General features: G+C 41.3%; 1 protein-coding gene across 5 annotated transcripts; it reads left to right on the forward strand.

The window, feature by feature from the left end:
• Window positions 1-8,229: 8,229 nt before the first annotated feature.
• Window positions 8,230-24,126, forward strand: TMEM100 (transmembrane protein 100). 5 transcript variants are annotated; one of them, XM_058169426.1, is made up of 4 exons: window positions 8,230-8,312; window positions 14,358-14,535; window positions 15,666-15,833; window positions 21,403-24,126. In XM_058169426.1, the coding sequence occupies exon 4, from the start codon at window positions 21,470-21,472 to the stop codon at window positions 21,872-21,874; it is 405 nt and encodes a 134-aa protein (XP_058025409.1). In that variant the 5' UTR covers window positions 8,230-8,312; window positions 14,358-14,535; window positions 15,666-15,833; window positions 21,403-21,469; the 3' UTR covers window positions 21,875-24,126. The 5 variants fall into 5 exon arrangements, with proteins under 5 accessions (XP_058025409.1, XP_058025413.1, XP_058025408.1 ...); XM_058169425.1 differs by having other exon boundaries at window positions 8,287-8,425; XM_058169427.1 differs by lacking the exon at window positions 8,230-8,312 and adding an exon at window positions 9,009-10,945.
• Window positions 24,127-27,746: the final 3,620 nt, after the last annotated feature.

Genomic DNA, 27,746 nt, shown 5'->3' on the forward strand with positions numbered 1-27,746 from the left:
GGAACAGTTATGCAGGAGGGTTCTGGCTTTCTTTTGTGCAGCCTACTCCCACACCCACACCTGTCATGGTAGACTAGCAGTGGTGACAAGAGTGTGGAGAGTAAATGAGAGACAGCGACTTTTCCACCAGCTGCTAGTTGGTCATTGTGAGAAATATACTGCACATTTGGTGGACAAAGTCACTCATAATCACTCCAGTTTTAAACCAGAATTCCAGTTTTAAAGCAGAATTGATGGAGGTAGTGGCAGTTACATCTTGCAAAGAAGTTTTAAGTGGCATGGTGGCATAATGTTGAAGATGCTCGCTTCTCACTCAGAAGGTTGAGAGTTCAACTCTACCTGTAGGTAGTAGCAAATGTTTCTTTCTCAGAAGTCCACATAGGAGCCAAGCAGTGGTGGGATTCAGCCAGTTCGCACCACTTCGGGAGAACCGGTTGTTAACTTTCTGAGCAATTTGGTGAACTGGTTGTTGGAAGAAATCATTACGGCAGAGAACCGGTTGTTAAATTATTTGAATTCCACCACTGGAGCCAAGCAATAAACACTCAGCTCCATTTAGTTGCCCCATCTCTACCCTGAATTAAGGGATTAGAGGTTCATAAAAAAGGAAAAAAAAGTGTTTTATAGTTTTAGAATTATAAACTACCTACATTGTACCCAGGAATATAGGGATTACCAATGGAGGAGCAGATTTTTATGGCAGTTTAGTTTTCTGCTAGCAAAAGGAGTGATAGGTAGCATTTTTAAGTCAAAAATCCTCTATCTTAGCAGCAAGATGTCCTTTGAATCACACTTTGGAATACTTTGTGCAACTGTTTGCTAATCTCTGTTGTGGAGTAAAGGCTATATATTTTTTAATTAAACATCCTTTCAAAAACACAAATCTCTTTACCCTGGCGTATTTCAAAAACACTGGATCTTCAAAAGGTCTTTTCTTTTGTTGACATTCTTACAAAGCACATCATAATTATGAGCAGTTACACCCTCTCAGAATTGTTCATTCTTCAGGAAAAGAGCTCTTGTTTTCTTAATAAGAAGGAGGTACCAGTTTTATTGCATCTGGCAAATGGTATCTTAAGAAATTGAAGATTTGCTCCTTATGTCCACATTCAGACCTTTTCATTCTGCCTTCTGGCCCCTGCTGGGAGTATCCCACTCTGAACATCCTATGGTACTTACTGAAGAATAAACACCTCTCTTTCCAATTCTTTTGCAATGAGAAATTGCTTGGCAATTTCAGCAGACCAAAGTGACAGTGATCCGTTTTGCTCATGTTTCAATCTAACTTGCAAGTTGTTGAACTGGTCTTTTTCAAATTCAGTCTGAAAATTGCTAGGTAAATATTTAGTGAAAAGCCTGTTGTTCTAAGAGTGCCACTATTCTTTAATACAATAAATGATTATATAAAGTTTTATGGTTTATGCACAGAAGGCTGCAGCATGGAAATGCCTAACTGACTTACGGTGTATTTTCTGTTTAGGTACTGCTCAGCCATTTCTTTTTCAGAAGGCTGTTTCATTATTCCATCCTTGGCTACATCCCCAATTTGGGGAATATTTTGTCTTTTTCAGTAGATAGCCAACATTTTGTAGATATTGAGAAAGTCATGTGTTCGGAGAAAACCCACAAAAGCTGTTTCACAAACTTACTGGCTTTGTTCTTGTTACTTGTGTGTGTGTGTGTGTGTGTCTTTGACTCAGTATGAACTCATGGCAATTGCCTAGACTGGTTCCTGCTCTTTTACTGGTAAGATTTTCAGAAGTGCCCATGCCTTCTTCTAGAGCTGAGAGGGGGTGGAGTGGAGTGGCCAATATCAGGCAACTGGCTTTGCGCCTGAGCAGTATTAGGATACATTGTTGCCTGGTTTCTAGCCCAGTGTCTTAACCACTACACCAGCCTAGCTATCTCTCATGAATACTTTATTTATTAGCCATTATTACTTCATGTTTATTCATTTAACCTAATTCCACAACTTGCACATTATATTGAGCCCTCACTAACTACATGAATGTATCTTGTATAATATGCTAAACTAGAATATGGTTGAATAGTCCATGAGTCAGTGTGACATATGCACCTTTGTTGGGAATTAAGGAACCCAACACATTTTGATCAGTAGCATATTAAAACATGTAGAGCTCTTCATATGTGTACCTTCCTTTTCTTTCAAAGAACTGGAGACATATTGATCCTTCAGCACCCTTTTGAGGGTGGTAATTCTTTGAAATAATGACTAGTGCAAAGCTATGCAATAAGTGAAGCGTGGCCCAAGATATGGATGTTAGCAGAAGAGATAAGAGATGACAAATAATGGAACATCCATGCAACAAATTTGATGTGACTGATGTAAAATTTATAATTGAAACATTTACACAGTAACATATACAAATAGAATAGAATAGAATTTTTATTGGCCAAGTGTGATTGGACACACAAGGAATTTGTCTTGGTGCATATGCTCTCAATGTACATAAAAGAAAAGATACGTTCATCAAGGTATAACATTTACAACACAATTGATGGTCAGTATATCAATATAAATCATAAGGATTGCCAGCAACAAGTTACAGTCATACAGTCATAAGTGGAAAGAGATTGGTGATGGGAACTATGAGAAGATTAATAGTAGTGCAGATTCACCATTTTGATGTAACTGTGGCTGTAAGTGACACCTATGGCCTAGAAGTAGTAACTATGCATTTGGTTCCCAACAATCTGTGCCAGGCAACCAATCAGTCTATTTTCCCCCATTATAGCTAGGAACCAGGTATAGACAAAATGGAATCCATCGATACAATATAACACCTGAGCATTTTTATAAAGCCTGATTGTAAATAATCATAAATTGTTAAGTTCGGGAAGTAACGAGGCTCGAGACCAGGGTAGTGACAACAGCTCTTTAATATAGGGTGAACCCAGCAACAGGCTGGGGGAAAAACCTCTCCTTTTATACAGTTCTACTGGAGGCTTCGTCCAATCAGCAACGTGCTGATTTCCCGCTCAAATATTTAAAGGTACAACATGAATACATAACACTCCTCCCCTCCCAGAAAACACTTTGCCACTATTTACATATTATTTACATGTTATTTTTCGACGTAGTCACGCAAATAACCTGGGCGTCTCCTAGTTCTTTCTGACCTGCGCGGTTCAGTTCTGGGTGGTGTTTTGAGCTGGTCGGAGGGGCTGTTTTCTCCTCCCAGCTCTTTCTCTGAGCCAACGGGCTCCGGATTATTGGCTGACTCTTTTTCTTGGCCATCCGGCCTTGGATTATTTTTGAAACCGTCCCTGCTGTTTCCCTCGGGAACCTGATGGCGTCGCTGGAACTCTGGGACCTCAGCTAAGTCTTGCGCCTCCCCCGGGTCATTGTCAGCTGTGAATTCAAATTGGTATTGGTCATGTTCTGTTTCATTTGGTTCGGTTTGATCAGTTATTCGTTTCCTTAACTGATCTATGTGGCGCCTCCACACTCGGTTGTCTGGTAGCTCTACCACGTACGATTTTGGGCCGGTTATCTTTATTATTTGTCCTGCGAACCAACTAGGGCCGTCCCCATAGTTTCGGCCCACACCCGTCGCCTATGCTCATTTCCCTTGTCTTTTCTAGCTCCCCCTTGTAACCCTCTGGTGTGTAATGGGGATTCAAGCGGTCAAGTGGGCATCGGAGTTTCCGTCCCATTAGTAATTCGGCTGGGCTTCTCCCGGTGGCCGTGCTTGGGGTTCTGTGTTGAACGGCTAGGAAAAAGTCTATCTTTGTTTGCCAGTCACCTGGCTTGAGCCTGGACAATGCCTCCTTAGCGCCCGGACGGAACGCCTGCAAGGCCATTCGACGCAGGGTGGAAAGGCGCAGAGAGGGCATGTCGGATGCCTCCTCTGCCAGGTATTCTTCAAACTGGGCTGCCATGAATTGAGGCCCATTGTCGGACACCAGAGTGTCCGCAACCCGTGAGTTGCAAATAGGTGGCGCGGGGCTGCGATTACTGCTTCGGCCGTAGTGGATTTCATGAGTATGATCTCCAACCATTTAGAGAATGCATCAACAACCACTAAGAACGTTTGGCGTGGAAGGGCCAGCAAAATCAATGTGGATTCTTGACCAGGGCCCTTGGGGCTTTTCCCATTCCTGACTGGGGCCGTTGGGGTAGAGGTCTGGACTCTTGGCAAGCCTGGCATTTCCCTACCCTCTCAGCAATCTCTGCGTCCATGAGTGGCCACCACACATAGCTTCTAGCTAACCCTTCATCCTTACGATCCCTGGGTGACCTCGTGGAGGAGGTCCAATACCTTTCCCTCAGTTTATCAGGAATTATTACACGATCACCCCATAACAGGCACCCCTTGAGCCGAGAGCTCATCTCGTTTTTAACAAATTCTTTGAACCGTTAAGCCCGGCGCAGCGGCCACCCTCTCTGTACCCAACCGAGTACAGTCCTTAACACAATGTCGGTATGATGCCGAGCCACTTCCTTAGATGTGACTGGGCCAGAGTCCAAAGAGTCAATAAGTAGGATGGGCGTTCCCGGAGTGGGGTCTTGATCGCCCCTGGTAGTGGGCATCGGCTTAACGCGTCCGCATGCCCCACTTCTTTTCCTGGTCGATGCTGCAGCTTGTACGAATAAGCGGCTAGAAATATAGTCCAACGGGTCAGTCGTGGCGAAAGTGCCACAGGCGTTGGGCGGTCGCCAGCCAGTATCCCTAGTAGCGGTCTGTGGTCAGTCACGATTTCAAAATTCCGCCCAAAGACATATTCGTGGAATTTTTTAACCCCTGACACAATGGCTAGTGCTTCTTTATCTAGCTGGCTGTAGTTTCTCTCTGGGGAGGACATCGTTCTAGAGTAAAACGCTATAGGGGCTTCTGTGCCGTTTGGGAGTCTATGGCTGAGTACAGCTCCCACCCCATAAGGGGAGGCATCGCAAACCAACACTAGGGGCAGTGAGTTGTGGTATTGGATGAGCAGGCTATCACTTGAGAGCAGGTTCTTTACCGCTTCAAAAGCCCTATTTTCCGACTTTCCCCAAGACCAAACAGTATTTTTTCCTAAGAGCCTATGCAGCGGTTCCATAGCAGTTGCTTTGTTCTTTAAAAAGACCGCGTAAAAATTCACCAATCCCAGGAATGCCTGCAGCTCTGCTTTGTTTTTGGGCGCTGGAGCCTTCCTAATTGCCTTAACCTTGCTCTCAGTGGGGTGAATTCCTTTCTTGTCTATCCGGTAGCCCAAGAAATCGACGGATTCGACCCCTATCTGGCATTTGTTTGCCTTGACTTTTAATCCGGCTGTCCGGAAAATACCCAAGACCTTTCTTAACCGCTCCCCCAATTCCTCCATGTTTTCCCCTGAAATTAGGACATCATCGAAGTAGGGAACTACCCCTGGGAGCCCCTGCAGCAGTCGTTCCATTAGGTTTTGGAACAGCCCTGGTGCCACACTAACCCCAAATTGCAATCGGGTGCACTTGAAGGCCCCCCTGTGCGTTACAATCGTTTGGGCTTCGGCCGTGCGGGCGTCTACGGGCAGTTGTTGGTAGGCTTGGGCCAAGTCTAACTTTGCGAAGACTTGCCCTTGCCCCAAAGAGTGCAGTAAGTGTTGCACCACGGGAACCGGGTAAGCGCTTTTCTGTAAGGCTTTGTTAAGCGTCGCCTTGTAGTCAGCGCAAATTCTAATTGACCCGTCCGGCTTTATTGGGGTGACGATTGGCGTCTCCCACTTTGCGTGATCGACTGGCACCAAAATCCCCTGATTTATGAGCTTGTCCAGCTCCTTATCGATTTTTGGTTTTAGGGCAAAAGGGACTCTCCTTGCCTTAAGCCTAATGGGGGCTACCTGGGGGTCTAAGTTGAAGGAAATAGGGGTCCCCTTGTACTTGCCCAGGCAGTCCTTGAAGACATCTTCGAACTCGTTAAAGAGAATGTCTTTCAGGTTACAGTCACTCCTGTAGATGCCAGTCACTCCCATGCCCAGGGCACGAAACCAGTCTAGTCCCAACAGACTGGGCAGAGTTCCTTCGACGATCGTGATGGGCAGGGTCTTCTTGTGTGGACCGTACTCGACTCGGACGGAGGTGGTCCCTCGAACAGGGATGCGATTCCCCTGGTAGTCGTGGACTCGTAGCCGTTGAGCTTGCAGGTGGCGCTTCGCGACAGACGGCAGCGACTTCGCCAAAGTGTCCCAGGACATGATGGTGATCGCTGATCCCGTGTCTACTTCAAGCCGGCACCGCACTCCCTCTATTTTTGGCTTGGTGAAGATCTTCTTCTCCACTCGGGTCGAGGCGCGGCCTATGACCACAGTTGTTTGGTTGGAATCCGCGCCTTTTTTGTTTGGGCCAATCGCGGGTCGCCTTGCCGATTCCGCGCTCTGATTGGCCGATTTGAATTTTCGGCGGGAAGGTTGGGCCGCTCGACAAACTTGAGCTAGGTGCCCTTTCTTCCCACACCGCCGGCAGGTTGCGTCCTTAAACTTGCAGCGTTGGCGCTGGTGTTGCCCACCGCAGCTCCCGCATTCATCTCTGTCCCCTTTGTCGCGTTTCTCGGTTCGGCAGACCCCTTCCTCATCTTCACCGTCGGATTCGGTCTGAACCTCCTCCTGGTGCACCGGGGTTGCCTTCGCGCTCGCCTTTGGTGGGACAGGCTTCTGCAGTGTCTCCGCCGCTTGGGTGGACATTTCATGTGCTCTGGCTTCGTCCAGAGCGGTGGCCAGCGTTAGGTTGCTCTTTGCCAGCAGCCGTCGCCGCAAACGGATGTCTTTGACGCCTCGGATGAGTTGCTCGAGGAGCACCTCGTCTAGGTCGCGGTATCCGCAGTCCTTGGACGCTTTTCTTAGGGCGGCCATGTAGTCACCGATGGTTTCGCCCTCCATCTGCCTTCGCTCTCCGAATTCAAACCGCCGCACGTATTTGGACGGCGTTGGTGCAAAGTGGTTTTTTAGTAAAGTCTGTAGAGTTGGCCATGACACCGACTGCAACGGCGTTGGCTCTGCCAGGGCTTCCGCGATATCAATGACCTCCGGACCACAGTGGCTTAAGAAATAAGCCCTTTTGCGGTTATCTGGAACTCCTTGCAGTTCGTTGGCTTCTAGAAAGCTTTCGAAACGGGTCATATACGTTCCCCATTTCTCCTTAGCCGGGTCAAATGGTGCGGGCGGAGTGTAACTGGCCATCTCCGTTTTTCTGCCCTGAGTTTGCTGGGTTCGGGTCTATCGTGCTTCAGCTCGGTTCTGGTTCTCCTTAGCCTCGAGATCCCACCTTCGTCGCCAATGTTAAGTTCGGGAAGTAACGAGGCTGGAGACCAGGGTAGTGACAACAGCTCTTTAATATAGGGTGAACCCAGCAACAGGCTGGGGGAAAAACCTCTCCTTTTATACAGTTCTACTGGAGGCTTCGTCCAATCAGCAACGTGCTGATTTCCCGCTCAAATATTTAAAGGTACAACATGAATACATAACATAAATGATCGTATAAAATAAAGGCAAATTACTGCCAATTTCTGAACAGCTGTGGTTTGCTCAAAGATACATAATTACTCAAATATCCTGTAGTTATTGAGGGGCGTGCATAAGAGCACCAGTGTGCCTACTTTCCCTGTCGTAATGTTACCTTTAGTTGTATTCATTTTATGTATTCAATTCATGTTTATACTTATATATATTGTCTAATACATACTCGACAAATAAATTGGCTCAGACTGGTAAGACAGTCTGTTATTAACACAGCTGCTTGCAATTACTGCAGGTTCTAGTCCCACCAGGCCCAAGGTTGACTCAGCCTTCCATCCTTTATAAGGTAGGTAAAATGAGGACCCAGATTGTTGGGGGCAATAAGTTGACTTTGTATATAATATACAAATGGATGAAGACTATTGCTTTACATAGTGTAAGCCACCCTGAGTCTTCGGAGAAGGGCGGGATATAAATGCAAATTAAAAAATAAAATTGCAGAAGGGGACTCGTCCTTGTTTCTATAAGGAGATACTTTTGCCCATTACAAGGTCTCCTGGAACCTTTCTCCAAACTTAACAATTCTCAGTTTCCCTGCTGTTTGTATTCTGTCATTAGCAAAAAAGATGAGTCTGCTTCCCCAGACACCCCTTTGTGGTGATTTCGCTGAGACCACCCAGAATCAGTGAAGTTTATCCCCCAGCAGCTTGTTCCCTCCAAGAACGCTTTTCATTTAATCTTGTGAAATTGACTCCGGTCCCTTGGTTTTTATTTTTTTTTTTAGCTCTGGCTCAGCCGTTTGTTTACAGTCCCTAGCTTCCCCCTCTTCGGAGTGCTCTGGGCAAGTGTATGCTCAGTTCTTCGCTGATCGAGCGGAGGTAAGCTGGTCACACGGCTCGTTTTTGGCTCCTGGGTTGGATTTAAAGGGAAAACTGGTGGAAACTTTTCCGGGCTTTTCCTTTCCCTTCCTAAATAAGCTGATCTTTAAACAGTAAGTCCGGTTCTCTTATTATGAGAGGGAACTAGAGGGGGGAAACTTCGAAAAACGACCGTAGAGCACCGGGAGGGATATTAAATGCAATACGGATTTTTAATTGGTTTTTTTTTTCCTCAATAGCTGTAGGCAGTTCTTCAAAAAAAAAAAAAACAACTTTAAACAGGATAAGTGTTTCCAGATAGTTTTTACCTTTCCCTCCGAACTCTCTTTAGGCTATATTTCCCCGACTTTCAGAGATATGACACTATAGTTATCGAAAGTCTCCAATAACTGCGCTGCTTTCTTTCAATCTTAATATTGAAAGAAATAGTCCGCAATGCATTTTATTCATGCATTTATTCGCCTGTTTGACTGCGGATTACGAGCGAAGGGGTTTGATTTACCACCCTGGCCCCACTTTCCTCACTGCTAGATTTCCAAACCGCGTTGCCTTACATTACAGGATCTTAATTTTTACAATGGGGTTTAAAGACAGGCACGTAAAAGTTTGAACCTTACAACCGGAACTAGCTTTTGGAATCATGCTTATAGTATTTCAACGTGTAGCGCTGAACTAGATTACACAGATTCCCTTCCCTTCCCCCCCCCCCCGGAATACCTGGAGAAGGGCAAGAATATGCAAAATGTTATTTTCCTGTAGATTCTCTTTTTCTTGAAGATTCAGGTCTCTATAACCTTCTGAAATGCAACTAGAGTTAGTGGTGTAATTTGCATTTGAGTGTTACTTGGACCATCCTGAAGTTGATGTCTGGACTATTGGAGGTGGTGTGTCATTCTGTACATCAGCTAAATCAAGTGTAGTTGGGGGGGGGGAATTAAATGCAAGATGCACCTACATGAATGTTGAATTCATGCTGGAGTGGGGAATGCAGCAATGGGTCTCAGCACATAAATTGAATTGTATGTGTACACAAGATGAAGTTATTAAAATTTGATTTCTTTTCTCATAATATTAAGGTTGTACAGTACATGATATTTTGGAAATAAAACTATTTTCAATGGAAGAGAGTTTACTTCTGAGTAAGAACATATAGCAGCTCTTTATAGTTACTAATAAATGCTATATTCAGCAAGGTTTTTCAGTCCTGATCCATCATTAATATTACTGTGTTTTATTTACTTTAAAGTATCCAGCCTTGAACATTTCTGGAAGCCATAACTTTCTTTTTAAACTTCTTTCCACAAAATGTCAGAGTTAATACTTAACAGTTCTTTTACTTTTTTTCCAATTCTTCAAATAATCTGGGGCCATATTTCATCTGGGATTGGGATCTGGTAAAATATTGTATAAACAACTTGCTCCCACCCCCACCCCACCTGCTATAACAACTTCTGCTAAACATCACTAAAGATGACAAATGGATTGATACTAGTCAGGATGTAGATTGTAGAAGTACCTAAAAGATTTGCAATTTAGCTAAGCAAAGATAAGTAGGGATAGCGAAAATGTTGGAGGCAGCAAAGGAAGGAGTAAAGAAAGGTTTACAAAAACAGACTGGAATTGTTTGCAAGAAGATAATTCCCCAGTACAGGCTCTGTTCCTAAACTCTCTCATGCTTCAAAAGTTGCAAGCCTTGTTCAACCAAAGATGGGAAGGACATTGGGACTCTCTGCTCAGCTTTGATCTTTCCCTTTGCCTGGTTCCTGCGAGGGTCTCTGAGCCAGGCCCGTTTTGGTTCTTGAGATGTTTGGCTTGCAATGTTTTTTGTTTTGTTTTTTTAAAGAAAAATTTGTATACAATGTAAAGCGTGAGCCTGCGGCTTTCCTTCTCTGGCTTCATTAAAGTTGCTCTTGCAAGTTGAGAAAAAACAAAAAAACAAAAACCAGTACTATTAGGATATGGAGAATCATACCTCTTTCAAGATTGTGACAATCCCGTTATCATCTCTTTCCATCCTTGGGCGGAGAAATATGTCTTCAGAAAAACAGAAAAAGTTAGGAAATATTGAAATGAGGATCTCCTGGCAGGAGGGATGAGGAAAAAGATCAAAAGATAATTTCCTAGTGTGATCCTGTCCAAGATTCTTTGGTTCATATCAGTGAGGCTTTGCCTCAGTTCTACGTTTGCTCTATATAAAATGTGATCTTTATAAATGCATACATGCCTATGGATTTGTGAACTGATACAGTTAGAATAGAATAGGAGATACAGGTACAGAATCACAAGTATATTTATTTATTCTCCTCTTGATCAGAATTAATGACTTTTTAAAAAAAAATATATACTGGACTTGATTAGATGAACAAAGTTTACATTTTTTGCTTGTATGATTTTGATTATTTTTGAATATTTCATGCAGACACTGGGTCAGACTCATAGTTTGGGTCAGACTCATACAAAATTCTGCTTAGCAATGCTGTGAATTAAACTCAATGTTTTGGGCATTCAAACTACGGTATGTGCTCTACCACAGAATAATGGCCCTCCTTCTCTTTAGTTTTCAGAATATGGTAAAAGCTGCCAAACAATTCAATATTTGGCCCAATCTTCTGCACGTTCCATGGTAGTTGTGGGTGTGTACTTCAGTACATTATACTGGCTTTCCCTCCAATGTCCTCTGTATTGATGGAGTTTATATTCCGCATAGCGCTAAATCAGATATCACAGGACAGGGCAAATGTGCTTTTTTGCCCTCACCATAGGTTCAATTGACTGGCCCAAGAGTATAGTATTCAAGGAGCTTCGTTGCCAACTGAGGATTGGCTGAATGACTGTCTGGATGACTGTCCAGAAACTGTTCAGGAGCTCAGCTATTTCAGCATTCTATGGGTACATGGTAAATAATATGTACACAAATGCAGCTCAGCTGCTAAGACTTCTGGTCATGTATCCTTTATACTTGAGAATCCATTTCTAATACGTTGTCTTGGAATAAGCTGTAGGTATTTCAGTCGTCCCTTAGACCTCTGCTGGATGTAGTTCGTCTCAGAGGTGGTAAAAGCCATGTATGAATGTGAAGAGACAGAAAATTGTGCATCCTTAGTTGTTATATCCCATTCTGTGCTTTTGTTTGAGTCACCTTTGTGTTTGGTGATACTCTTAGGTTGTTGTAATATTAAGAAATTGTTTTAACTGGAATGGCAGGACCATAAAATCAATTAAAATATGTGGCAGAATATTGGAGTATATCTCATAAAATGTGTTTAGATAGAAAATAATGTAGGTAATAATGTATATAGCACAGTGGTGGGTTTCAACTGGTGTTACAACCGGTTCGCTTTGCACCCACGTTCTGCGCAAGCGCTTTGCATTTCAGAACAGCTGAGGTGCAGCAATCCACTCTGCAATGCCTATCAGCTGAGCTAAAAATGAAAGAGTATAGATAGGTTATAGCACAGGGGTGGGGGGAGGGCCCAGTTGATGGTTGGAGCGAACCGGTTCGCTGTCAGCTCACCATTGCCACTACCGGTTTGCCCAAATCGGAGCGAACCGGTAGAAACCCACCACTCATATAGCAACATTTAGACCGATGATGGCTAACCTTTTTGCCGTTGCCTGCCAAAAGCGGGGGGGAACACGGGGCGGGTCGCGTGCATGCATGCCCACACCCATAATTCAGTGCGCCTCTCTCCCCTGCACAGGCGTGCACAACTTCCCCTGTGCTTCCCCTGCTATTGGTGTGCGATGGCACAGTGGGCCTGTTTTCCACTCTCCCCAGGCTCCAGAGACTTTCTTGGAGCCTGGGGAGGGTGAAAACGGCCTTCCCCACCCCTCCGGAGGCCACTGGAGGCTGGAAACTGCCTGTTTCCCATCATCTTCCGGTGGCCTGGAAGGCCCAAAAATCAGCTGGCTGGTGCACACATGCGTGCTGGAGCTGAGTTAGGGCAATGCTCGCATGCCCACAGATATGGCTCTGTGTGCCACTTATGGCACGTGTGCCATAGGTTCACCATTACGGATCTAGACAATTCAAAAAGTTTGGCATTAGATCCACATTCCCCTTATAGCAGTTGCCACACAGCCACACTTAGCAATTTTCTCAGATAAAAGCAGCCCACAAATAGGAAATATACATTTTCCTCATTTGACTGATCCAGTCAGCTAGCTAGCAGGGACATTATAAACTGATACCCGAAAAGAGTTGATCCTTCAAAAGAGGGAAAGAGATGACCTTTTAGGGAGCTTTGATTTTATCTGCCCTTCAGAAGCGTAAATGCTGTGCTTTTAAATCTAACCTGTGGAAAAGCTATTCTTTGCTTTGGCAGAGCACACACTGAAATTGGAATTCGTTGAACATGTCTAATGCTAAATTTCATCCATCTTTCAATTCTGTGAAATATAAGAACTTTATTCCAGGTCAGATAATCTGTCTGTTGAGCTCAGGATTTGGTTTTTTTTAGAAAGTTCTGAAAGGTTTTGGAAATAGAGATTTTTCATATAACTTCTTGCCTCATCCTTGAAATATGAAAGAAAAGTTAGGATAGATTATTAGTGTGTAAAGTTCCAATCTATGCATTCAGACCTTTTCCTTAAGGAGCCAAGATCTCTAAAAGGTTTTGTAAATCTGAATCTCCTTCTACTAAACTGAATGTGAATTTTGTGTGAGAGAAAGAGAAAGTGAGAGAGGGGGAAAGAGAAAGAGAACAAGAAAGAGAGCACATAAGAACATTCAATTGATTGATAACCCCTAAACATAAAGCTAATTATGGGATGAGGACCATCCCCACCGCCCATGAACTACAATCTTCAAAATAACACGTGCGCTTCCTTTTCTATACTGCTATTGCAGATGTCTTACTGCCACCCAGCAACCATCCATGGGGAAGCATTTTCCAGATGTGTGTACTACATTTCCCATCACTATAAGCCTACCGTATAGGTAGTGGTGGGATTCAAGTAATTTAACAACCAGTTCTCAGCCCTAATGACTTCTTCCAACAACCAGTTTACCAAACTACTCAGAAAGTTAACAATCGGTTCTCCCGAAGTGGGGCAAACTGGTTGAATCCCACCACTGCCTATAGGCTACCCTAGCTGCAAACTATGAGAGTTATACTCCGATGCATCTGAAAATACCAACTGGAGTCACATCGCTTGTGAAAGTTCAGCCTTGTACTTTGATAAACCACGTTGCAAAAAAAAAAGATTTCAACGTTACTATTCAAGGCTATGTTTTTTGAATTCATCGTTGACAATTACAGTGAGGATATCTGTCATCAGAAAACGGGATCAGTCCAGCGTGGTATTTTGATCCAATGCAAGTAGTACGCGGGCAGTTATCCCTCTATCTTTTCCTCACATTTCTTGCTAGCCCTTGGCCTGCCGTGTTGAACTGGCCAAAGTGTCCTCCAGAGCCGTTCAGGCAGAGGAAAGGAATGTTGAGTAAGCTTAGTCGCAGATCTTTTGCAGGTTCAGAAGGTTAACCTGACTGCCTTGTGGTTTCACAGCTGTTGCTCTAGCTGACGCTGCTTTGGCTCTTCCTTGCTTAGGGAAATCATGGAAAGTGTCAATCGGGGATGTAGCTGTGAGAAATGCAGGTGCTTGAGAAAATTTGTCCTTTTAAATGGGATCAATTTGAAAGATAGCAGAGAGGAAGGTTGTCCTTTTTTCCCTCTTCTATACACTGAAACGGACAAGATCTTGCTTTCACGACGGAGCAGGACAACCATTGGTCTCCATACCTGAAGCAACAAGCTGATTTAGCAAGCTAAGAATTAAACCATGAGGGACAGAGATCTTTCTAACCTCACCATTAACCTAAGATAGCATGGAAGAACAGGATGAGAGGCTGAGAATTTGGCATCCTACTCCTCGGTTTCTCTCACCTGAAGTAGTTATTTGTTTTCCTGAAGGACAGGGCTGCCTATAGGTAGGGTCTTACTTCACAGAGAGAAATGCAAGTGTTGTATTTTGAACGCTGTATGAAGAGAAGCTGCTCAAGTGATTTGTGTTTCCTGTTCCCTCTGGATCGCTGTCATATTCGAGGCCTCTCTGGTCAGATGAGCCAGGCTGAAAAAATTCTTTGGAGCAGTTGATGAGGAACAAACAAGGATGAAGTTACCAGATCAAATGGCATAAATAATGGAGCTTTTAGAGCTCTGGTGTCTATTCTGTGGAATTCTAATCTGGTGGGCTGAATGATGTTGAACTCTTCCAAAGAAAGGTAATTCCCCTGAAAAGGGAAATAACTGGTAGTTTTTACTTCCTGGTTTTTTTTTAAATCTTTTAACAGCAGGATTTAATTAACAAAAATTCCTCAAAACTGGTTGTGTTGTTCTTTTTAATTTGATTGATGTATGTGCTTATTTGTCATATATTGCCCTACCTTAAGAGCTGTTAGCTATAGTCTGACTAATACATTTTGTACTGCATACTTTATTTACTAAACAGAAATCCTGATATATGTGTGTGTGCATATATATATATATATATATATATATAGGTCTTTGGTTGTTCGGGTTTTCTCCCGTGTAAAATTGGAAGTGTCTTGGCGACGTTTCGACGAAGTCTCATTCGTCATCTTCAGGCTTCAGCTTCGTGCTTCTGGGAGCAATGTGTGATCGCAGCTGTTTCTTCCTTTTAACTGCTAGTGGGGATTTGAACTGATTGGGTGGGAGCTTGGCTGTGCTCTGATTGGATGGGGGTTTTTTTGTGCTCTGATTGGCTGGGGGTGTGTCCTGTGTTGGTGGGGGCTTGGTTGTGCTCAGTCTAATCTGTGCTGCAGATTATTTATGTTATAGTACAATATTTGATTAGTATAATCCTAACTTGTATTCTATCACAAGGAATTTTTTGTCATTCTTTGGATTTGAAGAAATTTTTGTATTAGGGGGGTGTTCACAGTTGCCCCATGGAAGAGGAAAACTATAGAACCATGCATTTGCAATTTTACACGGGAGAAAACCCGAACAACCAAAGACCTATATACAAACACCCGTGAAAACCTCAGAAAACAAATATATATATATATATATATATATATATATATATATATATATATATACATACATACATACATACACACATACACACATACACACATTTACATACATATATATATATACTCATGTACACATCTATATAATATATACAATACTATTTATGTATACATATGTATATGTATGTGTATATATATATATATATATATATATATGTACACATGTACACATAAGTAATATATATATAATACTTTCATATATATATATATATAAGCTTATGCTGTTGCATATTTCTATCATTTATGTTAACGTCATCCTTTTGCAGTTATCATTGTATCCAATTTCTTTTCTCTAGGTCCCATTATAGAGTGTCTGGTTTTCACAAGACAAAACAACACAAACGGTTAAAAGCCCTCAATTTTTGCTGTTCATCAACTGATTTGGAGAATAAAAGTCTGATTTTTGGAATAAACCTTCACCGTTGCTTGCCAAATCAAACTATGATAAATGTTTTACGGAAGAGGTAGGTGGAAGCTGGCTCTTGTTTGCGTGCATGAACAATAATAAATTAATATGGTCTTAGATCAGAAATAAAAGTGTGTCAGTATAACTCAATATCTGAAGAAATAAATACAAATGTATCATTCAATAGGCTTTTTAAACATGTTTGTTAAGATGAACAATCTCTGCCCTATATTTATCCATTTATGTTATAGTACAATATTTGATTAGTACAATCCTAACTTGTATTCTATCACAAGGAATTTTTTGTCATTCTTTGGATTTGAAGAAATTTTTGTATTAGGGGGGTGTTCACAATTGCCCCATGGAAGAGGAAAACTATAGAACCATGCATTTGCAAAAAAGAGAAAGGAAGAATGCATTATAAGTCATATTTAAGGAATGAAACAGTGACACTCCAATGCGTGTTTTATCTTGATTTTCTCACTATCAATTGTTAAACAGTAATCTTTCTGTGGAGAAATAACTTTTGCTTAGAAAACTTTGCAGAACATATGCTGAACAGATAATAAGTTAATAAAAATATTGAGGCCTCTGTGTTTAAGGATACTTTTAGTTTTCTCAACTGAAGAAGTGACAGCAGTATTGCTATGGATAGTAAAGATGATGTGGTATAATAGCTTAACTCAAGTTTTTTTTATTGTGGTATCCAATAGACATATGACACTTTCACTGTAACTAAACCAGATCTGTCATAAAAGGGTATCCAAGAGATTATCCAATTGACAACCAAGCCTGTAATCTCTAGGTTTGTTTTTAGGTTAACCTCATAGCCTGTATTGCTCACTTTGAAAGTTGACTGGTTTTCATTTTTCTTCTTTAGAAAGCAAAAAGTTATTCATTTTTATTTGCTTTTTAAAAGATCAGATATACAGAAACTTATTTGCCAAAGATATTGAAGAGCTACTACCAGAATAGATGGATAAACTCAGATAGATGGATAATCTATGAGTCACAGCCCCAACTCACGTAGGAGTTCACATGTTAGACTTGATGATTGCCTGGAACAAATGTGATATATAAATGTTAACATCTGCCCTTTAATGTGGTCAGATAACTCTCTAATTGCTATGAATCTGACCAGCATTACCAAACAGGAGGATAGATTCATTTGATTAGCCTGGCCCAAGAACATAATGGATTCACTTGGTTTCCAAAGAATGCCTGGGGAGGATTTCTAATCACTGGTGGGTCTCTGTGCTGAAGTGTTGCTCTCCTGCTGGGAATACTTGGACAGTTGCAGCTTTGCATAGAACTGCACCTAGGTAGCCTCTTCCTGAACACTGGTTCATGAGAGCTCCTTGGATTACTGGGAAGCTCCAGGATTACTGAGAAGCTCCAGGAAGTGAAACAGCAGAGACACCTAACGCCACATTAGGAAAAGACAAAGAGCTTTCTGGATCTTATAAGAGTGTAGCTTGAGCTTACATGTGCTAATATGAGTGCTAAAATACTTATTACTGATCCATATTTTGCTATTCAGTGGCCTGTTTAAAGTTACCCTTACCATATTAAGTAAAGAGGAGAAAAATAAAATAAAATCCACTTGGAACTGGGTTCTAAATAGGCAAGTCCTATTGAGGTAACTAAGAGTGTTCCTTGCAAGGTTAATCCAGAGAGTTTGATTCTTTTGGTTCCGAGGAAGGGGATAATATTCTTCACAGTATTGGCTCTGACCCTTGTGGTTTAGGTGCCTGTCTCTCTGCTTGGTGAAAATCTCCAAGGAGCTATCAGGTGACTGGGTCTGGGTTGTAGTTAATACACCCTTGAGAGAGGCAGTAGTACTCCCTGTCTTTACAAAGGTAGTAGTGTACCTTTTTAAGAAGCTATCACTTAATCTAGCTATATTGGATAACTGTTGTCCAGTCTCTAACATTCTCATTTTAGGGAAATATAATGATTAGGTTGAAGAATAGTGGAGGAAATAGATTGTCTAGATGCTTTTTAGATGCTGCAAGAATGAAACTTCTCAATCCCAGATTTCATTTTTGAAGCAGCAGGTTCCCAAAATTAGGTTGTCCTCCATTCTGTTAGTTTTGAGAAAGGCCATTAAAGCATGACTTTTCAAGAGCACCTTAAGTTGGAATGAATATCAGTAATTGTAGTGAGCCTCTCTTGCTATGAATTTCTTTTCATAAGATGTTGAATATTGAAGTTTTCTACCTGTAATCCTTATTCCTTTCTGTGCTCTTGGAAACACATTTCCATGAGTCCATGCCATGTAATATTTAAACAACTGCATTAGTAGGTCTCAGTTGATTATAGCCATATCATGAATATAAAATGCAAAGTGTTTTTACCTTATTAATAAAGAGACTGCAAGATGGATTTTATCAATACACCCTTGGTTATATACTTACATAATATATAACATGTTAGGAACATTGGGTGTATCCTTTTGAGATACTTGGACAAATATTATAATTTAAACTTTTGTTGGCATTCTTATTGTTTTGCTATGACTGAGAAAATAGTTGTTCTTTTAAATAGAATGAAAAATAATCTTGATTACAAAGTAAATTAAAAATCAGTATTCAATTTTTGATGGCCGTAGTGTGGTGTGTGCATGTGTGTGTGTATTTATGTAAGTACAGTAAGCTAGTTCATTCATAAGAGACCACATATTCTAAACTAAAATGTCTACCGTAATATTAAATAAAAATCAATGAACTTTGTTATGTGACTTTTACTTTACAAATGGTGACTTTCAATGGGGAAATGGAGAGCCAATCTGATATGATGATAAAGGTGCTGGCCTAGAAACCAGAAGAGTGTGAGTTCTAAGCCTCCTTTTAACATGAAAGCCAGCTGGGTAACTTGGGGCCAGTCCTTCTCTCGGCCCAACCCACATCACAGAGTTGTTGTGGATAAAATAGGAATTGGGAGAATTAGATACATTTGCTGCAGTGATGGGTTTCAAATTTTTTTACTACCGGTTCTGTGGGTGTGGCTTGGTGGTGTGGCATGGCTTGGTGGACGTGGCAGGGGAAGCTTACTGTAAAATCTTCATTCCCACCCCACTCCAGGGGAAGGTTACTGCAAAATCCCCATTTTCTCCAGATCAGCTGGGACTTGGGAGGCAGAAAATAGATGGGGGAGTGGCCAGTCACAATTTTTACTACTGGTTCTCCAAACTACTCAAAATTTCCACTACCAGCTCTCCAGAACTGGTCAGAACCAGGTGGGATAAAAAATTAAGAATAGTAGCAAAATAGACATTCAGTGATATATAGCACTACAGTAGCATCACTCCAGTCCCACTGTACTAGAATAATTCATGTTAGTTACTCTCCAAAAACGGAAATGAATATTTCATTAAAATATTTTTATGCTGAGATTATTTTTAATTAGGTTATAAATAAGGGCATTAATCTATCATGGTATTTGATTCTGCTATCCTAAATTGGAAATATTTTTCTCCCTCTGCTTACCTCTTTTCCACTGAGTTTTTCAGGCTGGCCAGGAAAAGTCCCAGTGCTTTTGTACAAGCCAGAATTAGCAGGTGTTGTAAACATTAATGCTCCCTGCTTTTCTTCTATCTGGAAGGAAATGACTGTTTGCAAATAACTGGGAGAAGGCTGCACATACACACAGTAGGGGATCAGTTTGCCTTTTGTCAGCTGTGCAGTCTAGTCGCCTGAAAAATCACAAATAATTTTCATTGTTGTATTGCTGGAAGCTGCCTTAAGGTTTGGAAACGCCCAGAGTAAATGTTTTCAATAAGTAAAAAATACCTGCAAAGCAGTGGTGGGATTCAGCCAGTTCGCACCCCTTCGGGAGAACCGGTTGTTAACTTTCTGAACAGTTTGGCAAACTGGTTGTTGGAAGAAATCATTAGGGCAGAGAACCGGTTGTTAAATTCCTTGAATCCCACCACTGCTGCAAAGTATATGGTAGTTAGTTCTATGGAGGCTATGGACTTGAATAAGTTAAAAATAAGTTTCAAACCCAGTCTGAATCAAAAACCTTAGGGTCAATTAAACAATTCCACAGCAATCACTACAAAAGAACATAATGCTATTATGTTCCTAGTGTGTCCTATTAAAAATCCAAAATTGTATAAACAACCTAAAACACATTAATCAGAATTGGATCCAGTGAAATTTTGTAGATAAGGAACATTCTATATTTGGATCACCACAGATAACCAAGCCCTTCCCAACAGTCCTACATAATACATAGTATAAGTTATAAAAAGAAGAGCAATGACCATCAGAAGAAGTGATCTACCACTGTTCATGGGGAAAAAAAGATCTTCAGCAGAGGTCCTTCCCTTCACCTGCTGTCTGATACATTGTGTAACTAGAGACATCAGAGTTTGTATCTTCTTACTCGGCATGCAAAATACTATAGATATGCTATGGAGCAAGCTGGAACCATCCCTGACCTGTACAGGAGATGTAGAAGAAATTGTTGGTCTCAATACTTTTGTATCTTTCAAGATTATGATACCATTTATGCCATAATATTTAAATCAGTGGTTCCTTTTTTTGGCCATGCCCCACCTAAGCATCTCTAAAATCCTGATGCCCCACCCCCGTGACATATAATTCTTAATATTCAACTCCTACTCACACGGAGGAAGCCTAAAAGGCTTTTAACTTGGTTTAAACAAGGTTCCAATTGCCCCCATTAAAAATCAAATTGCCCCCCTGTGGGGCATGGGCCCCACGTTGGGAACCACTGATTTAGATGAACACCAGTTTTTGGTTTTTTTTGTTTACATTTATACCCCGCCCTTCTCCGAAGACTCAGGGCGGCTTACAATGTATAAGGCAATAGTCTCATTCTATTTGTATATTTTTTACAAAGTCAACTTATTGCCCCCCCAACAATCTGGGTCCTCATTTTACCTACCTTATAAAGGGTGGAAGGCTGAGTCAACCTTGGGCCGGGCTCGAACCTGCAGTAATTGCAGGCTCTGTGTTCTAATAACAGGCTTCTCTACTGCCTGAGCTATGTTGAACAATTCCAATGATTGTCCTGTTAGCCCTTCAAAAATATTTCCTTACGCCGTTTTTGCTACTCAATCTATACGCTAACTCACAGTTATTGAATTACAACAAATGAATCATTACAAAATATTAGTAGAGAAATATCTGAGTTTTAAGGTAAAAATGTAAAAAGACAGAAGATGGCTCCGAATTCCATTTGAAAGATTCGTTTTCTCCTCGCTTTCAACATAGGCAAATGACAGAATTTGCCAATTACTCCCAGGTTAGGAATAATAGCTGTGGGGGCAGGGACTTTCCTCTCTCCCAATGGTGATCTGGAAGTGGACTATGGTCTTAACATTATCCAGGAAGGAATAAGGGGCACCATAGGAAAAGTTGTGGCAGATAAGTGGGTCCAGGTTATTCTTGGATTTGTTAGGATGCTGCAATGGGTTTCATGTTATTTTAAAACTTGATGGCTTATAATGCAATTTGCTTCCTCATTTCGAAATGCCATCGACCCTGGGTTAGAAAGGACTCTGGGAGTTAAAAAGATGTGGGGCTGTATATTGTCCATCCTGTTTCTAAAGGTAGTCCAGAAATATTCATGCATTCAAATTCATTTCCTTCTCACAGCTGAAACCTTTCAAACGACACCCAAGCCCCAGCATTGACGCAAGAGAAGCTAGTTGAGCATTGCAAGATGACAGACGAGCCTATTAAAGAGATCTTGGGAAGTTCCAAGTGTCCTCAGTGTGTAACACAGGAGAAAAGCAACAACAATGACTACAGGGTAATAGCGGTCCCTTTGGTGAGCGAATGCCAACTGACGGCTGCGACAGGGGGAGCTGAACTCTCCTGCTACCGCTGTACAATCCCATTTGGGGTGGTGATCCTCATTGCTGGAGTGGTGGTCACTGCGGTGGCATATAGCTTCAACTCCCATGGATCCATCATCTCCGTGTTCGGTTTGATTCTCTTGTCATCTGGACTCTTTTTGCTGGTGTCAAGTGCATTATGCTGGAAAATCCGCCAGCACCACAAGAAGACCAAGAGGCGTGAAAGCCAGACAGTTCTAGTGGCTAACCAGAGGAACCTGTTTGCTTAAGAACTACATTAAAAAAAACACACAACCTCTAAAAAAAAGACAGCGAGAATGCAATGGGTCACAGAGTGCACAAATCTATTTATTTTCATTTGGGCTACACGATGTCTTTTATTAATGACTGTTTGGATTTATCAACGTTAAGTAAATAGTTCTTGCAAAATCAGGAATAATTGGTATCCGTTTTATCATAAACATATTTCAAGGTGAATTAGGTTTAGTAGTTTCTTCCTTCCATTTAGTCTCCTATCGGCATTTACCCCTCTCTCCATTTATATTATAAACTTAAAAGCATGACAAGCTGAGGTGAGAAAACCTATTACAGTCAAAGATAGCAGTAAGCAATTGATAATGTATATATGCCTATAAGAACAAGGTAATTCTTTGTTAACAGCTATCTCTTTTCATAGAATTATTTGTTTCCAGTAAATATATATATATATATTTACTGGAATATATATATATATTTACTGGAATATATATATGTAACAAGAGCTTAGCTTGAATTACTTTCCTGAGAAGCAACTTTGAAAGCAATTGGGAAGAGGAGCCTGTGAATAATTCTATTATGGCTAATAGTTGCAAATAAATCTGTGTCACTATAGTGGTAAATAATTCTATATTTTTCTGTCCTACAATAGACAGGGAAGCACCTAAATTTTAGCTGTTTTTCTACTCCAGATTTCCCTCGAAAAAATCAGCGTCTACCTGTTGTTTACCTTGGTGTGGAACAAAGAGGTCCTGCTGCCTCAGTACCATCTCCCAAATTGAAAATAGCAATTTCATTGCATGCTTCATTGATTAGCATGTTTGCTTGATTTACAAAGAGCTGCAAATAAAGCAATTCCCTTTTTCCTTCTACCCCCATTTGGAAAACCCATCTTGATATGTTATTTGCCTCCCCATCCTTATGCTTTGCCTCTGCTTACTGCCCTCCTCCTCAGCTCCGTCTTTTGCACCAAAGATCTTTGTTGTTGTACTCCAAGCTATTCTGAATGCTTGGATAATGTTGGAAACAGGAAATGTCAGGAAAATTGAGAAGACGATCAGAAAACACCCAAAAGCCTGCTCATGGCTTTCTCCTCCAATTTTGGGGCATTACGTTTTCAATAGATGTAAAGTTCACATATCAACTTATTTCATCAACTTATTTTTTTAAGGCCTACAGTAGCTGCATTAGTGAATTCTCAGATCACTTCTCTACCCTTGTTTTGCTCCTAAGAAATTTATGGTACTTTTTCAAGAGAAATATTGAACTTTTTAAAATTTTGGGTGCTCAGGGGAGGGGGATTAATACTTAAGACACAAGTTAATCTCGATGCTTATTAGCCCAAAGTGAACAAAATATCTGTATAGCTGAAAGTGACTTTTTTCTATAAATTTCATTATTATAATGCTCTCATACTTAGCACTTTGGGGTGGTTTTGATATTTTTTTAATGAACCCTTCATTTTAAAAATAATAAACAATTTCTGCTGCTAGAGCTTCACAAGGTTTAGTTATTTCCATTCTGATCTGGTATAGGTAATCCTCAGCTTACGACCACAATTTTGCACAAAATTTATGTTGCCAAGTGAGAAATTTGTTAAGGGAGTTTTCACCCATTTTGTGACTTTTCTTGTTACATTTGTTAACTGAATCACTGTAGTTGTTAAATTAGTAATACAGTTGTTAAGTGAATATTGTTTTCCCGTTGACTTTGCTTGTCAGAAGGTTGCAAAAGGTGACCATATGACCTGGGATACTGCAACTGCCATAAATGTGAGTCAGACGTCAAACATCCGAATATCAATCACATGACCATGGGGATGCTGCAGTGGTCATAAGTGTGAAAAATGGTCATAAGTCACTTTTTTTCAGTGCTGTTGTCAACTTCAAATGGTCACTAAATGAACTGTTGTAAGTCGAGGACTACCTGTACTGACCCATCCCAGAAGACCAGTCTGGATATGAGTGATACGAATGCACAGCCAGAGATAGCTTCAATGTATTTTGTTCATCCCTGCCTCACTGAAATTCTAAGGAACACGTGAAACTAGACAGGAAGAACGTTAAACTATGCAGATGGAACTTTTATCCAGTCTCTGAAAGCTTGTACTGATTATTAATACTGATTATTAAGTGCAGTTGAACCTCTAAAAGTTTGCTAATGTTGAACTTTCTCTTCTGCATCTTTATTTAAGAAATGTATGGGGCAACGTATGCAAAATTTATGTTAAAAACTTAAAATACAATAAAAGATCCTATGAACCAAGCCTAAAGCAGTAGAATTTCAAAAAGCTGAAATCAAACACAAATTGAAATAGTAACATGTACTATACAAATTAAATGCAAATAAAATGGTTCTAGCAGATCATTAGGGACACGGTGGCTCAGTGGTTAAGACGCTGAGCTTGTTGATTGAAAGGTTGGCAGTTCAGTGGTTCGAATCCCTAGTGCCGCGTAACGGCGTGAGCTCCCGTTACTTGTCACAGCTTCTGCCAACCTAGCAGATCTAAAGCACGTAAAAAATGCAAGTAGAAAAATAAGGACCACCTTTGGTGGGAAGGTAACAGCGTTCCATGCGCCTTTGGCATTTAGTCATGCCGGCCATATGACCACGGAGATGTCTTCAGGCAGTGCTGGCTCTTCGGCTTTGAAACGGAGATGAGCACCCGCCCCCTAGAGTAGGGAACGACTAGCACATATGTGCGAGGGGAACTTTGCCTTTGCCTAGCAGATCATTGAATTTAATTCAGAGTAGATGCTATCCATGTTTCACCTGTAAGCCAAGTGATGCTGTGGCTGTGCTTTCACAGTACCTAGAGGCTGTAGGGGTCTGGATGGGGGACAATAGGCTGCTATTGAACTTTGGTAAGATGGAGTCGTTGTGGAGTCTTTGGATCCAGAGGTTTATCATTGTTAGTTCTGGAGGGATTGGCTCTACTCCAGACAGACCTGATGTGCAACCTGAGGATTTTCCTAGACTCATGACTCCTGCTCAAAGAGGTTAGAAGAACCTTTGCACAATTTTGGATTGTGTGTCAACTGTACCCTTGTCTGGATTATGAGGCCCTGTGCTCAGCAACTCATGTTCTGGTCATCTGCCATTTGGATCACGCACTCTACATGGAGCTACCCTTGAAGGGTATTTAGAAGCTACAATTGTTTCAGAATACAACAGTACGGACAGTTTTGAGGCTCCTAGGGTAGCACCTGTGACATCACGTTGCACTGGCTGCTGATCCGCTTTCAGCTAATTCAAGGTGTTGAATTAACTCTCTTTAAAACCCTTTGTGGCATAGGTCCAGAGGAGCCATCTTTCCTCAGTGGGGTTGGCCCGTTCTCCACATGCTAGTAAAAGTATCCTATTGCGGACCCCTTCAGGCAAGGAATTGCAGCTGGGAGGATCCAGGAGAAAAATCTTTTCTGCCCCTGCCTTTTGGAACATCTTGCCACTGGAGGTGAGATCTGTCCCTCCCTCTCCTGGCCTTCAGGAAATGCCTTAAAATTTGGCTATGTTGGTTTGTCATAGGAGAAGCTGTTGGCTGAAGGTGACTAGTGTTACTAGTGTAGTAACAGAGAAACTCATTGCCTAATTTTGTATACCCTCAACCTAATTTCAACAGCCTCTTGCAGGAACAAAATTCAGATTTTGGGTAAGTGATTTCAACTTTTCCCCTGCAGCCTCCTGTCTAGGAGTAAAAGAGCAAAAGGGCAATAGAAAAACTGAAAAAGGAGGCCAAAAACATGATGGCCCTACTTCACTCACTGCTGCTTTGCCATTGAACTTCACTGATGTAATCTGACTCCCAATCAGACTATGCTTGAAGAGATATGTTGCTTGGTCAAAAAAAAAAAATTGTTCCCCAAAATACAAAGCATGAACCTCAGATGCATATAAGTTCTTGTACCCCAAAACAACCCTTGAGGCGAGAGACAAAGTTGGTCTCAGAATTCTGTTTCTTCTATCTCTCTACACGCCAAAGAAGCTGTAATTTGGGGTATGTCCAGGACTTGAGCGAAAGCATCTCAGCCTATTTCCAGTGTTAAGACTCAGTTCTGTGGCATGTTAGCATGTTAAGTAGTAACAACAGAGTCTATCCGATCATGTTCAAAGTGTCATTCCTTCCTCAGTGTGTAAGATTCATCTGGGAATAGACTGAAAGTTTCCAAACTAAAGGATGTGAGTTGGGTCATGACATCCTGGACTGTAAGAAAGTAATAGAAAAAAAGATCCAAAGTGTTTGTGAAATTGGCCATTGTAGTCCTACATTTTAAAGATAGAGCCATGTGGCTGATTAAGAATCTGCTCTCCTACAGATGGATGTAAACCTGTGGCATTTCAGTCTACAACTGAAATGTCCTAATTTTTGTCCAATAGAATTTGCTTGTAAGTAAATGTGAATAGGATTGCAACTTTTAAATTACGAGTGCTGTAATGCTCTGTGTCTAGACTCTAGAGAGATGTAAAATCAAGCCCCAGAAATTTCCTCTCAGAATATTACTGGCTTTCTCCAAATGAAGGAACAGTGGAGATACATCATAACCCCAGCCCTTTTTAAAAAAATGTGCACATGGAAACAGTGCTCACAACTGAGACCTTAGCCTTCTAAAGTGCAAGCTGTGATTTAAATAGAGCAGCAGCTATACATATGGGAGGGGATGTTTAGACTCAGTATTTGTGTTGCTACACTCCACAGTTACCAGACACTATAATAAAATCACTTGCATCAGAGGAAAGCTGACCACACATTTTAGCACTTTTCATAGCTCGAACTTAATCACGGCAGGAAGCTTTCCTGCTACTGGGGGAACATATTGCGTCACTAGAACATCTGACACGGGTATCTTATGTCAATCACTTTGCTTAAGGTCATTAAAAATATTAGGGGGTGTTCTCTTACAATATAAAGCTGTGGCACAGAGTGACAATTAGCAGGACACACAGCATTGCTAAATCAGTGGACAGAGGATTTAAAAACCCACTCTGATTCAGAATGAGGGCCGTGGTTATCATCTGCAAGGCAAAGGGTGACCCATACTAAAGCAATAATTCTGATCAAGCTTCAACTAGAGAAACAAAGACAGCATGTTCTGGCTGTAATATGCTTTTTTTTTTCTTCCCCTGCTGGAATTTTGTATAGCCCAGCAATTTGACTGTGTGTATTGCAAAATTCAGGTGCACTGAAACCACCAGCCAACCATCTGAATGGCACGTGAGTATAGAAAACAGAAATACTTCTCCTAAGGATGATATGAGAGAATGAGCCTTTTTAAATTTTTTGGACCCAAACTTTCAGCTCAATATCATTCAAGGCTTTTCAGGTTTGGTTCAGGTTTCAAACTCCTGAATGACATGATGGGTCAGAGGTCACTGAACAAGAACCCTTATGCAGATATGTGTAATGGACATAGTAGCCCTTTTGCAACACGTATGTTCTGCTAATTGTCACTCTGTGCCACAGTTTTATATTGTAAGCGAACACGCCCTAATATTTTTAATGACCTTAAGCGAAGCTATCTCTTATTGGCCATTTATTTAGGAAAAATGAGTATAGGAAGCATAATTCAACAAAAAAATGAATTAGGGAGGGGCGATTGCTGGAAATGAAATAGCTTCCTATGCACTGGTGGGCTTGTTCAGGAAGAGCAAACGGGTGGGGATTTCTTTTTCAGATGTCCTTTAATTCTTTGTGAATGTTTCCTTTTTTGTTGGCCCCATTGAAAGAAATAATACATCCAAAGGTATTACCTAGTCCCACTCAGTTCCACTCTGAAATTCCCCCAACTCAAGATGTTCCTCAGTGATATTTACATTTGGTAATGGCCAGTGATGGGATTCAAGACATTTAACAACCGGTTCTCTGCCCTAATGATTTCTTCCAACAACCAG

Source organism: Ahaetulla prasina, chromosome 2 (genome assembly GCF_028640845.1).
Source record: "Ahaetulla prasina isolate Xishuangbanna chromosome 2, ASM2864084v1, whole genome shotgun sequence".
NCBI classification, from domain to species: Eukaryota; Metazoa; Chordata; class Lepidosauria; order Squamata; family Colubridae; genus Ahaetulla; species Ahaetulla prasina.

Bases quoted from the DNA above. Each gene is read 5' to 3' on its own strand.
- TMEM100 (XM_058169426.1), top strand. From the start codon at position 21,470: ATGACAGACGAGCCTATTAAAGAGATCTTGGGAAGTTCCAAGTGTCCT.